This window comes from Natator depressus, chromosome 23 (assembly GCF_965152275.1).
Source record: "Natator depressus isolate rNatDep1 chromosome 23, rNatDep2.hap1, whole genome shotgun sequence".
Taxonomy (NCBI): Eukaryota; Metazoa; Chordata; order Testudines; family Cheloniidae; genus Natator; species Natator depressus.
Genome location: NC_134256.1, coordinates 17839538 through 17856425, shown reverse-complemented (window position 1 = coordinate 17856425; position 16888 = coordinate 17839538). Strand labels below are relative to the sequence as shown.

The following is a 16888-nucleotide window of genomic DNA, read 5'->3' as shown; positions in this document are numbered from 1 at the left end:
TTAGGTGGCAAACCATCTTGCAATCAGGGAATCTCCTGGGGGGCGGCCAGGAGGAGGAGCTCCCAAGGGAGGCTGTATATATGGGGCTGGGGCTTCGGGGCTGGGACAGTGGGGACAGGACAATGGCTTCACCTGCAGCTACGTGCGTCCTGGCCTGGGCCCTGGCACTGCTCTGCGAGGAGACCCAGGGTAAGGGAGGCAGGGGCTGTCTCAGGTCGGTGTGTGTTGGGATGTAGTGTGGTAGAGTGTGTGGCTATGCAGCAAGGTGTTGTGGAGCAGTGTGGTGTTGTGGAGCAGGCTGTTGTGTTGTGTAGTAGAATGCAAGTTGTGGATCAGCGTGTTCTTGTGCAGTGGAGTGCATGTTGTGTTGTGTAGTAGAATGCATGTTGTGGAGCAGTATGTTGTGTAGTGTAGTAGAGTCTGTGTTGTGGAGCAGTGCATGGTGGGTGTAGTAGATTGTGTGGCTCTGCAGCAGAGTATTGGTCTGCAGTGTCAGAGAGTGTGCACTGAGGAGCAGTCTGTTGTGAAGATGTGTGGTGTGAAGTGTAGCTGTGTGGTGTGAAGTGTAACAGACTATATTGTGACAGGTTTCAGAGTGATAGCCGTGTTAGTCTGTATCAGCAGAAAGAATGAGGAGTACTTGTGGCACCTTAGAGACTAACAAATTTATTCAAGCATAAGCTTTCGTGGGCTAGAACCCACTTCATCAGATGCATATAGTGGAAAATTCAGTAGGAAGATATATATACAGAGAACATGAAAAAATGGATGTTGCCATACCCACTATAACGAGACCGATTGATTAAGGTGGACTATTATCAGCAGGAAGGAAAAAAAACAAACGTTTGTCGTGATAATCAGGATGGCCCATTTCAAACAGTTGACAAGAAGGTGTGAGTAACAGCAGGGGGAAAATTAGCATGGGGACATAGTTTTAAGTTAGTGTAATGACTCATCCACTCCCAGGCTTTATTCAAGCCTAATTTAATGGTGTCTAGTTTTGCAGATTAATTCCAGTTTTGCTGTTTCTCTTTGGAGTCTGGTTTTTGAAGTTTTTTTGTTGAAGAATTGCCACTTTTAGGTCTGTAATTGAGTGTCCAGGGAGGTTGAAGTGTTCTCCGACTTATTTGTGCATGTTTTATAATTCTTGACGTCTGATTTGTGTCCATTTATTCTTTTTCTACATTGTGAAGCAGCTTGTTGTGCAGTAGAGCCGTATGGTGCTGTTCAGGGGACTGTTTTGTTGTGCAGTGGGGTGTAATACACTCTGTGTTGTGGAGCAATGTGTTGTGTTGTGGAGTAGGTTGTTGTGTTATGTAGTACAGTACATGTTGTGAAGCAGTGTGTTGTGTTTAGTAAAGTACGTTTTGTGGAGCAGTGTGTTGTAATGCAGTGGAATGGTGTGTTGTGTAGTGGAGGAGAGTGCATGTTGTGGAGCAGTGTGCTGTTGTTGTGTAATAAAGTCTCTGCTGTGGAGCAGTGGGTTGTAGTGTAGTAGATTGTGTTTTTCTTCAGCAGTGTGTTGGTGTGCAGTTTCAGAAGAGTGTGTGCCGAGGAGCAGTCTGTCGTTGTGTAGCTGTGTGATGTAAAGTGTAACCGACCATGTTGTGGAGCCGTATGGTGCTGTTCAGGGGACTGTTTTGTTGTGGAGAGTAATACGCTGTGTGTTATGGAGCTGTCTGTTTTTGACGAGTATCGTGGTGTGGGGGTTGTGGCGCAGTGGATGCTGGGTGGCAGTGGGCATGTGTAGTGCAGTGGCTGTTGAGGGACGCGCTGTCATTGTATAGAGTAGCACAGTGTTTTGTGAAGCAGTGTGAGACATACCAGCCTGGTAGGGGTCAGAGATGGACAGCAGGAGTCCTGGCTCCCAACGCCCCAGCCAACCACTAGACCCCTCCCCCTCCCTGAGCCGTAGCTAGAACCCAGGCTTCCTGACCCCCGGCCCAGGGCTCTCCCTGCTAGGCTTGGAGGGGCCCCCTGGTGGCCATCGCCCCCTTTTCTGATCTCTGCCCCTTGTTCATGGCCAGGTGCTGACACTGCCCCCTGTGTCTTCCCCTTCACCTACAAGGGCAAGGTCTACACGGCCTGCACGACCGAGGACAGCGACCGGCCCTGGTGCGCCACCACGGCCAGCTACGACCGGGACAAGGCCTACAGGTTCTGCTCTGAGGAGGGTGAGTGCCCAGGGGTGGGACAGGGACAGGACGGGGGGACAGCGGAGGGACAGGACGGGAGGGAAGCCAGGGGACGAGAGTGGGACAGGGCAGCTGGGGGGAAGGGATGGAGACGTGGGGCAGCCCGGGGTTGGGATGGGGATGGGGATGGGGGGCAGCACGGAGGAGCGTCATGTTCCCCATTTGTGATCCCACACGCCTGGAGCTGGTGGGTCTGGCCCATGTCCAGGCGCTCGGCCACCGTCTTCCTGGCACCTGCCCTAGCGACGTCTCCAGAGCTGGGCAGGGCAGAGCCACCCAGTTGGTCTGTCTGTCTAGCCCCATATACCCTGCTCTGTCTGTCTGTCTAGCCCAATACACCTCCACCCATCTGTCTCTCTGACTATGGGTCAGACCCTTGCACGGTGGCAGCAGGGTCCCCATCTCTGGTGGTCCTTACCCTCCTCTCCAGGCTCTGTCCTGGGTGGGGTGAGCGGTCCGCACCCATCTGCGCTGCCCCCAGGGCTTCCCACCCCCTGACGGTCCCTGCCTGTGTCTCCCCCCCAGCCTATGGCGGGAACGCGGGCGGCCAGCCCTGCTTCTTCCCCTTCGTGGACCAGGGCCACACCTTCCGCACCTGCACCACGGAGCGGAGCCAAGGGGCCCTGCCCTGGTGCTCCACCACAGCTAACTACGACGCAGACCAGCGCTGGAGCTACTGTCCTGACACAAGTACGGTGCCTCTGGGGGCTCCCCAGCCGGGGGCATGGGTAGGGAACACGGCCACACCCAACGTCCCCCCACTCACCCAACCCTGCTGGTGCCCTTCACTCCTGACCCACAGCCCCTTCTAGTCTAGCCCTGGGCTTCCCTCCAACACAGCTCTGCCAGTGCCCCATAACCTAGTCCCCCATTCCCTGCACTATCCCACAGCGGATGGGGGACATTGACCAGGCTGCTGGGGGGCTTGGGGAGGTGAGGGGTTTTATTTACCTGGAAACAGGCTCAACTTGGGGCAATTCTGGTTTGAGTGTGAGCCACGTTACCCAGCATGCTCTTTGTCTCTCCCGTCCCATCTCTCCCAGTGCTTGGCGGGAACTCGGAGGGCCCCTGCACATTCCCGTTCAGCTACAAAGGCAGGGAGTACACGGCTTGCACCACGGATGACAGCAAGCGGCCCTGGTGTGCCACCACGAGCAACTACGAACCATAAATGGAGGTACTGCGGCACGGCAGGTACGTGGGGCCAGGAGAGGCTTAAGGGGTGGGTTTGCTTTGCAGCTGGTATGAACACAGACTAAGGGGGCAAGAGGCAGCATGGCCCAGTGGAGAGAGCACAGGAAAGGGAATCAGGACACATGGGTTCCATTCCTGGTTTTGGCTGTATGTCTAGCACCCGGCATGGCAGGGCCTAATCTCAGTGACTGTGTGTCTGGGCAATGCTCTATTCTACTCCAGGGGTTTTTACTGTCTCCATTACTGTGGTATCTGAATGGTCAAACAAAATGAGTGGGCAAGAAACATTCATTTGTATATAGGTCCTGTGGGAGCAAGGAACATCTCAGTACCCATAGTGAACCAAACCAAATCAAAATTTTGCCCAGTGCTGCCGATCGACACCTTGGATCCTCTTCCAAGGTGTCAAGAAGCCGAGAAATATTTTTGGGAATTCAAAAATTTTCCCCTCTGGGATTGGAGGGGGAAAAATGAAACCTCAAAAATATACATGAACTGAAAAGCCAAACTCTTTCAGTTCAGCTCAGTTGAAAAGTTTTGTTCTGAAACTTTCTGTTTCCATTTCAACATTTTTTCTTTTTTAAATGTTTTTTTACTCTAATTAGCTTAAATTTCTGTAACCCTTCTGCCAGTCAGAGCTGGCAGCAACAAGAGCAGGGTTCAGTATCTAGGGTTCCTTTTCAACAATATAACAGAGAGCCAGCTCGAGCCCCCACCCAGTGACCTGGGACAATTACACAACACCTCCTGGGCGCCTCTAAGAGGCAATACTTCCCCACTTGCAAGCACAGGGTCTGAGTGTAGAATAGAAACTTTTAATAAAAGGAGGGAAGTAACTCTGCATTAATTTGGGAAAACGCCACAAATGGGATTCATAAACATAAGCCATGAGCAAAAGACCCACCCCAAGTAAGTTGGGCATGTCCCTTTCCCCTCAGGGTCTTAAGTCCAGCAACCAAAAGTTCCTTTAACATGCCCATCCCTTCTCTGCACCCCACTCACAGTTGTTGTCCTTGGTCAGTGCAGACCTAGAGTTCAGAGGCACATCTGCAGAGTTCACCTCCCACCGTGGGTGGAGGGAGGGTGGGTAAGGAGGCACCTTACTCTCTCCACTGCTCAGGAACTCACTTGCCACCCCTCTCTGCAGGGCTCTGCTCTGACCCTCTCCACCAGCTGCCCTGCTGGCCACTCACTAAGATGTCTTCAGGGCCCATCACTTAATACAGCTCTCAATGATTTCAGCTGTTAGTGTGGGAACCTCACTGCTCATGCACACAGGTCAATCTCTTGCATCAGAGACACTGTCCCAAAGCAGGTCTAATACTTAGACCTAGATATCAGTGATTTCAGCTTTGCAGCATGTAACAAGACTCTCAGTTGAGTTTAAATTATTACACAATGGAGAGAGGAAGGGTCAAAGAGTGTCTGGGGCCCTTGGGCACAGCCCACACCACCACCCATAAACATCTGTCCCCACCCTCTCTCAGTTCACTAGGCTTTGGAACCCATGTCCCCTGCCTGGCGAGTGCCATTCAGTTGAGGGCGGATCCCTCTATCGGGATATGCCAAGTACAGTTCTGCTGCCCATGATTCACACAACAAGAATAGCAACCTTTATTACTCCTGCCCCAATAACAAGGAGATTGGGGATCCCACACCAGCCAAAAGTGACCATTTGGGCAAGCAATCCCATCATGCTGAGCACCTAGGCAGGGTGGGTGTGCCCATGCAAGTGAGATCAGGTTCTGAAATCCTCTTCCACAGCTCACCACTAGATGTCAGGGGAGAGCTCATTCAGACTCTGCTTACATTTCAAAGCAAAAAGGTGCTCCCAACCGGGAACCCAGATTTTTTTTCCCCCATTTCGAACATGTCTAAACGTTTCCACGCTTTTTTCCCTCCTACATGTTTTTCAAGTCGGGAAATGCGTCAAAACCAGCAACTTTCATCAAAATGCTCAAACACTTTTGAGTCCCATGAATTGGCATTTTTTCAACTTTAAAAAAATAGTTTTGCTGGGAAAATTCGCACCCAGTTCTCCCAGCAAATCGCCCGCCCTGTGTCCTGCCTTCTGCCCTGTTTTTAACCCTTTCCTCCCTTGCCTCTTTCTCCACCAGCGGCAGGGGGAAATTCAGACAGCTCCCCTTGCGTTTTCCCTTTCATCTATAAGGGCAACACCTACCACAGCTGTACAGCCGTCAATGACAAGATGGGAAGGCCCTGGTGTGCTACCACTCCCAACTATGACAAAGACCATCTCTGGCGCTTCTGCTTGAGCAAGGGTGAGTCCCGGTCACGACCAGAGCGCGCCGTGTCGGCACAGAAGTAACGGGTTTGTGGAGGACGTGCCGGTACATGGAGCTCTAGCATAGTTAGGGCTGTCACCCAGTCTTGCGGGCCAAATGAGCTCGCTGGAGGAGCTGCATGCCACAAATGGCTTTCCCTGTGCAGCCAGATTGCCTGGCATCTCCTTGTGATGCGGCTGTCAGAGACGGGATGCCAGGCTAGATGGGCCCCTGGGATGATCCCCTGCTCCTAGACATAACGCTATTCACCCACTGTAAAAAATTATCTTTGGCTTTTGCTGCAGCAGTGAGACGAGACACCCCCACCCAGGCTTTTCTTTTTTGCTAAGAAAACAGCCACGACGGTCCCTCTCTTCGGCATTCCTGCTGTTCATTCTGCTTTGCTCGTTGCCTTTGCAGCCTACGGGGGGAACTCCAATGGCCAGCGCTGCACATTTCCTTTCGTCTACAAAAACCAGCTATTTCACAGCTGCACCAACGCCGGAGACAAGATGGGAAATTTCTGGTGCGCCACAACCCACAACTACGACCAGGATAAGCTGTGGAGCTACTGCCCCGATATCAGTAATGTGTCCAGTCTCTTCGTACGTTCCCTTTGGGGCAGATCTGACTCTGGCTTTTCCCATACAGCTGGGCAAATAATTAATTTGTGGTGATTCTGAAAAATCGGGGTGGGGGGTGGAGCTTCTCATGGATTGCCATGAAAATGAATTTTTTTAAATTGTCATTGAATCAAAAAATCGGGGGGGAGGAAATCTTTCAGGTGGATCATGAAAGTTCATTTTTTAAAAATTGTCATTGCATTGCAAAGTCAGAAAAATGGTTTCAAGTGCATTCCTAAGATGAAATGTCTGACATTTTCAGTGAGTCAAAAAATTAGAAAAACATTTGTCTCAGGTTGTCCAGAAAATGAAATATTTCACAGTTTTTAATTAATCAAAAAAATCGGGGGACAATGTGTTTTGGGAGGATCCCGGAAACAAACTTGTTCGAAATTTTCCATCATTTGTAAGATCAGGGAAAAAAACATTTTGGGTGGATATTGGAATTGAAATTTTCTTTGATGCTTTTTGTGAATTAAAAAATCAGGAAACAAAATTGATTTGGATGGATCCCCAAAACTATTTGTTTTAAATTTTCATTGAACTGAAAATACCCTTGGGTGGAATGAAACATTTCTTTTCAATTTTCTGCATTTAAAAAACTTTCTAAAAGTTGGTTTTAATAAAATAGAAGGAGATTTTGAAAGCAGAAGTTGTTTCAAATTGAAGAATAGACTTTTTCTGACTTTTTGGTCATTTTTCCGACACGAACAATCCCACAAAACTGACACAAATTCACAACACATTTTGGCTTCACTGAATCCGTACTTTTCACCAAAAACATTTCATCTGAAAAGTTTCATCCACCTCTATTTACTGAGTTGTTCAGGGGCCTCCAGATCTCCTGTATAATCTCATCAAATCTCTGCTGTGCCCCGAGCCAATGAGAAGTTGTAACACTTGGATGCCAATGGGAGTTGGGCAGTGGGTGTCTATTTGATTGGTGGGTGGGATAGTGGCTTACAACACGCCCCTCCCAGCAGCTGAAGGAGCCTCTAAGGATTCTTTCAGGAAAGGTTCAAGGCCAGGGTCTAGGAGCAGCCATAGAATCAGATCTAGAACTGATGGAGGGTCTGACCCCAGTGGGATTTGGAAATCCAGGTTCCTGTCCCAGCCCAGTGTTGGCTTTCCTGGAAGATGCTTTAGCCATGACAATGTCTTAAAATCCAGACTGGATGCTGTCCTAGAAGATACTTAAGTGAAACCCAAGTTATTGGGTTCAACACAGAGAGAACCGGGGGACAGTCACTGGCCTGTGTTCCACAGATCAGACTACATGATCACAATCATAGAATCATAGAATATCAGGGTTGGAAGGGACCTCAGGAGGTCATCTACTCCAACCCCCTGCTCAAAGCAGGACCGATCCCCGACTAAATCATCCCAGCCAGGGCTTTGTCAAGCCTGACCTTAAAAACTTCTAAGGAAGGAGATTCCACCACCTCCCTAGGTATCGCATTCCAGTGTTTCACCACCCCCTCCTAGTGAAAAAGTTTTTCCTAATATCCAACCTAAATCTCCCCCACTACAACTTGAGACCATTACTCCTTCTGGCCTTGGAATCTATGAAAGCCTACCTGAGATTTCTTGGCTGTTGGTGATGGGTGGCTGGATCATTGTAGGATGCAGGAGCTGTTAGTCCATAGGCAGGTGGGCGTGTTGGTGGTGTCTATAACCACCTCCCTTTGGCTCCCTAGTCCTGGGTGGGAACGCGGCAGGAAAGAGCTGTGCGTTCCCCTTCCTCTACAACAAAAAAATGCACCACACCTGCACCAGTGACGGGGAGAGCTCGGGGAAACTGTGGTGCAGCACCACCAGGAATTACGACGTGGACAAGAAGTGGACTTACTGCTCCATGCCAGGTAAGGCAGGGGGCGGAGGAAGCTGAGCCTTGCGGTTAAGGTGTTCGGCTCACTGAGACCTGGTTCAATTCTGTCATAGACTCCTTGGGTGAGTAAGTTAGGAACTGGTTGGTTGGTTTTTTGGTCCCCATCCCCCGCCCCTTAGGAAAAGCTGAGCAAGCTGAAGTTCATGGGGAGCAGTTCTTAAAACCATCCCCCAAATCGCCCTCGAGCGGAGGGACTCCTTCTGTTGGCTGTTTAGTTTGTCAGTGCTCTGAGGCAGGGACTGTCGGTCTCTGTCTGTCTGGGCAGAGCCTGGCACAACCCCGATCTCAGTGACTCTGTGTCTGGGCAGTGCCCGGTGTGACAGGGCCCCGATCTCAGAGACTCTGTGTCTGGGTGACACTCAGTGCCCCAATCTCAGCAAAAGGGGCCCCAGATCTTACACTAGTATCTAGAGGCCTTGACTAATGCATGTAATAACCACAGAGGATGTACTCCTAAAACACATCTGAGGTGTGGCTGTGTCTAACCACTTGTGCGTGTATAAACTGGCTAAATGAACTTCTCACGGACCCACAAACCACCTAACACATTTTGCATATGCAACCTCCAACAGCACAGACATTTTTTGCCTGTCCCCTTGGCATCTTTGGCTCGTTAGCCCCATGTTGCAGAAGTGGGGAAACAGAGACATGGAGCTGGGCCGTGCCTTCCGAAAGGTCACCCAGCAGAGCCAGGTATAGCACCCAAGTCTCTCATTGCTCAGCCTGGCACCCCGTCACAGGGCCACACTCTCCCCCCTAGCCTTAAGCTGCCTGGGGAACTATCTAACAAAGTGTTTGCTCGTGGTCTGGTGCCACCTGCATTTGCTATGCATTACCTGTGATTCTGGTCACAGTGCTCACCCACTGTCGGTGTGTTTGGTCTGCAGACTATGACAAGCCCTGTGTCTTTCCCTTCATCTACAAGAAGTTTAAATTCCACACCTGCACCAACCTGGGGGGGGTCTAGCGGGAAGTTCTGGTGTTCCAAAACAGACAACTATGACCGGGACCATCAGTGGAGCTACTGTCCTGCCTGAGACAGGTAGGACAGGGCAATGGGATGGTTTCTGTTTATAGCATTCGCATCTGGACTAGGGGTGTGTGTGACAGGTTCGGTCACAGAGATCCCCTTGGACTGTCACCTGATGTGCTGAAATTACCTCTGAGCCCGTTTTCCTTGCCAACTTGGGACTACAAGAACCCTGCCTTGGTGAGCCAGACATGCTAGCCGGCTGCAACACAGACTCAGGGTCTGGGCCATACCCCCAAAGCTGCAGACTTAAATGAAAACAGCTCAGCAGGTACTTGTCTCCAGCACCCAGACACCCAGCTCCAAATGGGCTCCAAACCCCAAATAAATCCGTTTTACTCTGTATAAAGCTTATACAGGGTAAATTCATAAATTGTTCTCCCTCTGTATCACTGGTGGAGAGAGATGCAGAGCTGTTTGCTCCCTCAGGTATTAATTACTTACGCTGGGTTTATTAATGAACAAAAATGATTTTATTAAGTATAAAAAGTAGGATTTAGGTGGTTTCAAGTTATAAGAGGTAGAACAAAGTAAGTCACCAAGCAAAATAAAGCAAAACCACGCAACTTTAAGCCTAATACATTAAGAAACTGATTGCAGGTAATATCTCATCCTCAGAGATGTTCCAATAAGCTTCTTTCACAGACTAGACTCCTTCCTAGTCTGGGCCCAATCCTTTACCCTGGTACAGTCTTTGTTAGTTCCAGCAGACATCTCAGGTGGTAAGCAGGGGTCTTCTCATGACTTGCAGCCTCTTTTGTCCTCCTCCACCCCCTTTTATAGCTTTGGCACAAGGCGGGAATCTTTTGTCTCTCTGGATCCCCACCCCTCCTTCTAAATAGAAAAGTACCAGATTTAAGATGGATTTCATTATCAGGTGATATTGTCACATGTCACTGAAAGACTCCTAGTCTCCATCCCTCATGGGCTGGCCCACACGTACACAGGAAGGCTTTCAAGTAACTAAGGCCATTTAAAACTGATTTTTTCTGGAGCACCTTTAATGGTCTCCACTTAATATGTTTACATCAGTGATACAAGTTTATATCTTATTCTCCTAACTCCAGATATAGAAATAATACATGCAAACAAATAGGACGAACACACTTAGTAGATTACAAGCTTTCTAATGACACCATACAAGGGGTATTTAGCATAAAGCATATTCCAGTTATGTCATATTCATAAGCATATTTCCATAAAGTATGTGGAGTGCAACATCACAGGGTGATCCTCCTTCCTTTGTCTATTTACACTGGGAACTCTTCCAGGCAGGGACCATCTGCAGCACCTGGTTCAAGGGGCCCCCAATCTCGGTGACTCTGTGTCCATCCATCTTTCATCACATGCATCCATCTATCCATCACCATACACACCCATCCATACATTTCCATACGCATCCATCCACCCACTCATACATCTCTATCCACAGTCACCCATCCAACATACACATCCACCAACCACCCAACTATGGAATCATAGTGATATAGGGCTGGAAGGAACCTGAAGAGCCCAGCTCCTGCCCCCATGCTGAGGCAGGACCAAATATACCTAAACCATCCCTGACAGGTATTTGTCCAACCTCCAATGACGAGGATGCCACAACCTCCCCTAGGTAACCTGCTCCAGAGCCAAACTATCCGTAGAGCTAGTAAGTTTTTCCCAGTATCTAACCTAACTGAAAACTCAGCTAATTCCTCCTTGTCTTTCCCTCGGTAGCCATGGAGAACATTTGTTCTCCATCCTCTTTCTAGCAACCTTTTGCATATTTGAAGACTGTTATCAGGTTCCCCACTCAGCCTTCTCTTCTCAAGATTCAACTTGCCCAATTTTTTCAATCTCCCCTCCTAGGTCAGGTTTTCTAAACCTCTGATCATTTCGGTCACTCTTCTCTGGACTCTCTCCAATTTGCCCACATCTTTCTTCAAATGCAGTACCCGAAACTAGACACTGTCCTCCAGCTGAGACCTCACCAATGCCTACTACAGCAGGACAATGACTTCCCATGTCTGACATATGATGCTCCCGTTAATACACCTCAGAATTATATTTGCCTTTTTCACAACCTCGCCATGCTGTCGACTCATTCAATTTGTGATCCACCCTAACCCCTAGATCCTTTTCTGCCATCCTGCTGTATAGCTAATGAAGTGGTGCTGAACGTCTGTCCTTCTGTCCTTTTCAGGTGACCGCCCCAGTGCCGGGAGGAGACAGAATGATGAAATTCGAAATTAAATGAAAGGAATGATCCCCGCTCTGGACACCTCTGCCCTCCCAACAAAGATCGCTTCTGATCAACAGATGCCGGTGGCATGATCAGCCTTGAATCCAAATCCAAATGTGCTCATTTCTCTAGTTGATTTTAGTAAATTCAAATAAAGCACCTTTTGAAACAGTGTCTGTGAGTTCTGTGTCCAGGCAGAAGGCAATCAATGACCTATCCATTTCCCTGGGATGAGGATGACAGTGCGATGGCTTTTGCTTCTGATGCATATTGGGCATTTCCCAATGAACATGGCTTATTGGAAGGGTTATAAATCTTCCTGCTTCAGGGTTGAAGGTGATCGCTCTTAGTGGTCAGTGTGATGTTGCACTCCATATGATTTTATGGAAATATGCTAATGAGTGTGAATATAATGTAACTGGAATATGCTTCTTGCAAAAGGTCTCTTGTAAGGTATCATTACAAAGCTTATAATCTACTGAGTGTGGTCATCCTATTTGTATGAATATCATTCTTGTATCTGAAACTAGAAGTATGAAATATAACTCTGAGGTCCTATTGTAATTATGCAAAGTGTGGGCCATTAATGGTGGTTTGGAGTCTTGATGGCTCCCATTTACCAGGACAATTGGTTGTAAATGGCTCTGTTTACTTGCAAGCCTTCTTGTGAGTCAAGCCAGGAAAAATGAAGGTTTGGGGTCTCACAGAACATGTGACCATGTCACCTGGAACTGGAATCCATCTTAAACCTGGTGCTTTTCCATTTAGAAGGGTGGGGTGGGGACCCAGAGAGACAAAAGATTCCCACCTTTTGCCAAAGCTATAAAAGGGGGTGGAACAGAACAAAGGAGGCTGCAGTCATGAGAAATCCCCTAGCTACCATCTGAGCTGGAACAAGGACTGTACCGGGGAAAGGATTGGGCCCAGACTAGAAAGGATTCTAGTCTGTGAAAGAAGCTTATTGGAGCATCTCTGAGGGTGAGGTTTCATCTGTAATCAGTTTCTTACTGTATTAGGCTTAGACTTGCATATTTTTGTTTTATTTTGCTTGGTGACTTACTTTGTTCTCTCTGCTATTACTTGGAACCACTTAAATCCTACTTTTTATACTTAATAAAATCACTTTTTGCTTATTAATTATCCCAGAGTAAGTAATTAATACCTGGGGGAGCAAACAGCTGTGCATATATGTATAAGCTTTATACAGAATAAAACCGATTTATTTGGGGTTTGGATCCCATGGGGAACTGGGTATCTGGCTGCTAGAGACAGGAGCACTTTCTAAGCTATTTTCAGTTAAGTCTGCAGCTTTTGGGAGACATGGTTCAGACCTGGGTTTGTGTTTGCAGCAGGCTACTGTGTCTGGCTCAACAAGACAGGGTACTGAAGTCCCAAGCTGCCAGGGAAAATGGGCTCAGAGGTAGTTTCAGCACATCAGGTGGCGGTCCCAAAGGGGTTTCTGTGATCCAACCTGTCACAATCAGGAAGGGAACATCCTGGGAGACAGATTACCCCACATTTCTCCAGTGCTTTCTCTGAAGCTTGTCATGCTTCCATTGCCAGAGATACTGAACTAGTCAGATCTTGGGTCTGGCCTGGCCTGACCAGTTTTATGTCCATGGTTGATGCATTGGAGGGAAATGACCCAAAATGCCCAGTGGAAATGGCTCCTTGTTCTTCCTGAGTTTGGGTGAAGTCCTGGCTCCAGTGACATCAATGGCAAAGCTCTGGTCAAGTTTTCACCCCTTATTTCGAAGGTGACAATAACACACAATCTGAGTTTTCAGCAGCGCTTGGGTCCTGTCATGAATCTTTAGCTGTCTTAACTGATCATTTCCGTGCTTGCAAATGGCAAGGGGGCCAGATCCCCAGCTGGCCTCAGTGGGTGTGGGTCAGTATTTAAATGATGGAATGATGCCGACTTGATGGCAGTAATGGAACAGCACCCATTGACACCAGCTGGGGGCCTGCCCCATTGACTCCAATGGAGCGATGGCTGATTCACACCAGCTGGGGGCTCTCTCCATTGACTCTGATGGAGCTGTGGCCGATTGACACCAGCCGGGGATCTGGCCCTATTGACTCCAATGCAGCTGCAGCTGGTTTAAGTCCAAATGTTCATAGATCCCATAGATTCGAAGGCCAGAAGGGGCCATTGTGATCATCTAGTCTGACCTCCTGTATAACACAGGCCAGAGAACTTCCCCAAAACAATTCCTGTCTGACCTAGAGCAGATCTTTTAGAAAAACATTCAGGTTTATTATAAAAATCCCCAGTGATGGGGAACCCCCGTGACCCCTGGTAAATCATTCCAAGGGTTAATTGCCCTCCCTGTGAAAAACGTGCACCTTGTTTCCAATCTGAATTCATTTAATTCAACTTCCAGCCATTGGATCTTGTTAGAGCTTTGTCGGCTAGACTGGCAAGTCCATTATTTAATATTTGTTCCTCATGTAGGTCCTGATCCTCCCCCCTCCACCTCCTCTGTGTTAAAATAAACCAACTCAGCTCCTGGAGTCAAAGTTTTCCAATCCTTTCATCATGCTTGCAGCTCTTCTCTGAACATTTTCCAACTTCTCAGTATCGTTGTTTCCCTTAGAATGGTGGCCACCAGGACTGGACACAGGATCCCAGCAGTGGCCGCCCCAGGGCCAAATGCAGAGGTAAAATAACCTCTCTGCTCCTACTCAAGATTCCCAGATTTGCTCATCCCAGGATCACATTAGCCCTTTTTGCCCACAGCATCACACTGGGATTATCCACCATGACCCTCAAATCTTTCTCAGACCCGCTGCTTCCCAGGAGAGAGTCCCCCAGTCTGTAAGTATGGCCAATTTTCTTTGTTCCTCGATACACGACTTTACATTTTGCCATTTTAAAATGTGTATTGTTCACTTGCGCCCAGTTTGCCAACCGCTCCAGGTCACTCTGTACCAGTGACCTGTCCTCTTCATCATTTACTTTCCGCTTCCCTTGGTATGCCTTGCAACACCTGGGTCATATCTGCAACTATTGGCACCCATTGCAGGGTCATCACATTGACTCTCCGATAGTCAACAGTCAGTCTTCATGAAACACCATCAGCTTTCCTCACAGGCCATATGGGGGAGTTAAAGAAGGAAGTCGTTCTTTTCACTACTTCCTGCTCTTCCAACTCTTTAACTATCTCTGCTACAGCCCAGCGTGCCACAGTGGGGATAGAATATTGTTTCTGTGGGGTGACCGCTGGTCCTTCTATTTTCACTGGTTCCCCAGTCCATTTACCACAGTACAACTTGTGGGCCGCCCATGCCTGGGGAAAACACTTCCTCCATTCCTCCTTGCTATCTCCGGTCACTGCTGCCACTCCCAACACACTAAGTGTCAGCAATCTGGTATCTCCCTTCCTTACTTCAGGGGTCCAGTCTTTCTTTGGGGTCCTCCATAAACCTTTGTTAGCACAATCAACCACTATTCCTCCCTCCCGCAAGCAATCTATGCCCAGTATTGGTTCTGTAGTTGTTGGGCTATAAATCCAGGGCCATCTTTGGGTAAGATTCCCCACCTGGGTGACCAGTCATCCCAATACTTGCCCCTGCACTGAGGTGCTGTCAAATTCCTGTATCTCAATAGTTCCCTGGACTGGCAATCCCAGCACGGGGCAGGGAAGCAATGAGATAGCAGTGCTGGTGTCCACCAGCACCACAAAATCGAGTTCAGATGTCTCAGGGCTCTCATGTGGTCCCACCCCACCCGAAGGTGCACCTGCAACCTTACTCTCGAATCCACCTGCAGAGGTCCCACCAACCTCCATCCCTGGATGCTTTCCTCTCCTAGTGGACTTGGGGAGTCGGGGCCCCCCTAATCTTAAGTTGCTTTCTTGGCCCCAGTGTCACCCCCACAGCTCCAGGAGCTTCAGCCCAAGCTGAATACAGCATAGTGCTAGGGACTCCCTGGGTTTCCCAGCCCATTGGCCCATGGGTTCCCCATGGTCCTTTAAGGCCATTCACAACTGTGTGCGGAACCAACTGGTGTCCGATTGGGGGCACCTGTGTCAAGGCACTGGGGCTGCGGCCACAGCGACAGGAGCAGGAGCCCAGCTCCAGGCTGACCAACCACTCTGGTGGCTTGGAGCTCTGCTTTCTTAAGGTGTGATATGTCTAGGCGCTCTCCATGCCTCCACACTCCCATAGCCATCTGAATGTCTTTGGGCAACATTGCTGCAATAAGCCTTAATTCGGCTGTTGGAACCACAATCTCGAACAGGGTCCTGGGGATCTCTCCCTGCCCCTCCCCACCCCCGGGAAACAGGTCGGATACTGCCCAGTTAACAATCCCGCTAATACCATTCTCTCCACAAAGACATCAGGGGTCTCCTCAGGAGCAGGGGAGCCTGCTGCATACTGATGGCTGACCTCCTGCAATGCCTCTCCTTGAGCCAAATTGTGAACCAGTGCGAACGGGGACTACCACCGTCTGGTCACCTGCATCCAGAGTGCAATTCCCGTACCACACCCCGGTACTGTGAATGCCATCCTCAACAGCTTCCTAACCTCCTCTGGGTTTAACCCTTGATCCTCTATCGCCGTCAAAAACTGATATGCCCATTCCGAGAATTTGCTCACCTTGGCCAGCTCTAATCCCTGGGCCAGAGAAGTTATTTCAGTGGGGGGTCAAGGCTATTTCCTGCATAGTTACCCTGGTTATGGACCCGGGGCTCCCTCCCTGGGCCGGGGGACCGTGCTGGAAAGTTAACCATTGCGCAGCTACCACCAGGGCCGGCCGAGCTTCTGCCCCATCTGGCAGCCATCCTGGGTCGGGGTCATACCCTATGTCCCAGTCTCCAGGGTCATATTGGAGCGGCATCTTTGTCCCTGATCCTGGAGGTCCTGCTGCTCTCCCGCCTGGATGGGTTCTCTGCTCTAACAGCAATCCCTGCAAACACTTCACCTCGACCTCCAACTCCTTCGATTGTTCCCTCTCTTCCTCGGCCTGTTCAGCTCTCTCCAGAGCCTTGACGGCGGAGATTGCTAGGTGCTGACAACTTGCCCCTGCCACTTGCGCTTGTGCCTTCCACATTTCCCTTCCCGCCCTCACTCACTCCAACTCCTGCTTCACTTGCATAGTTTCAGAATTATAATCCGCATTAGCAGTTTGCCAAGCACAACAAGTTTGCCACAACAACCATGCCACCGCCCAATCCTTAGTCTTTGAATCTGGATGATAAAACTCACAATATTTCTGGTACATATTTTCTATGTCCACCATGGTGTCCCCTGATGAAACCACCCCTGGGACCCATGGGTCACCAGCCTTGGAATGTGCCCAGAGGAGGAGGAGGGGACGTTTTGCCACCTTCCCCTCCATTGTGGATTTGGGGGGGCTCTTTCCCTTTCTGAACAGTGGCATCGTGCCCAAAAACAGGAAGGGGGAGCAGGTGCACCGGGATTCCTAGGCTACCTGTACGCG

At 49.3% G+C, this 16888-nt stretch overlaps 1 protein-coding gene across 1 annotated transcript; it reads left to right on the top strand.

Annotated features, from left to right (window-relative positions):
• The first annotated feature begins 113 nt into the window (after positions 1 to 113).
• Positions 114 to 11857, top strand: LOC141976255 (matrix metalloproteinase-9-like). The gene is made up of 9 exons (XM_074937147.1): positions 114 to 189; positions 2069 to 2174; positions 2721 to 2885; positions 3239 to 3389; positions 5507 to 5671; positions 6095 to 6259; positions 7995 to 8159; positions 9073 to 9227; positions 11401 to 11857. The coding sequence occupies exons 3-8, from the start codon at positions 2724 to 2726 to the stop codon at positions 9150 to 9152; spliced, it is 888 nt and encodes a 295-aa protein (XP_074793248.1). The 5' UTR covers positions 114 to 189; positions 2069 to 2174; positions 2721 to 2723; the 3' UTR covers positions 9153 to 9227; positions 11401 to 11857.
• Positions 11858 to 16888: the final 5031 nt, after the last annotated feature.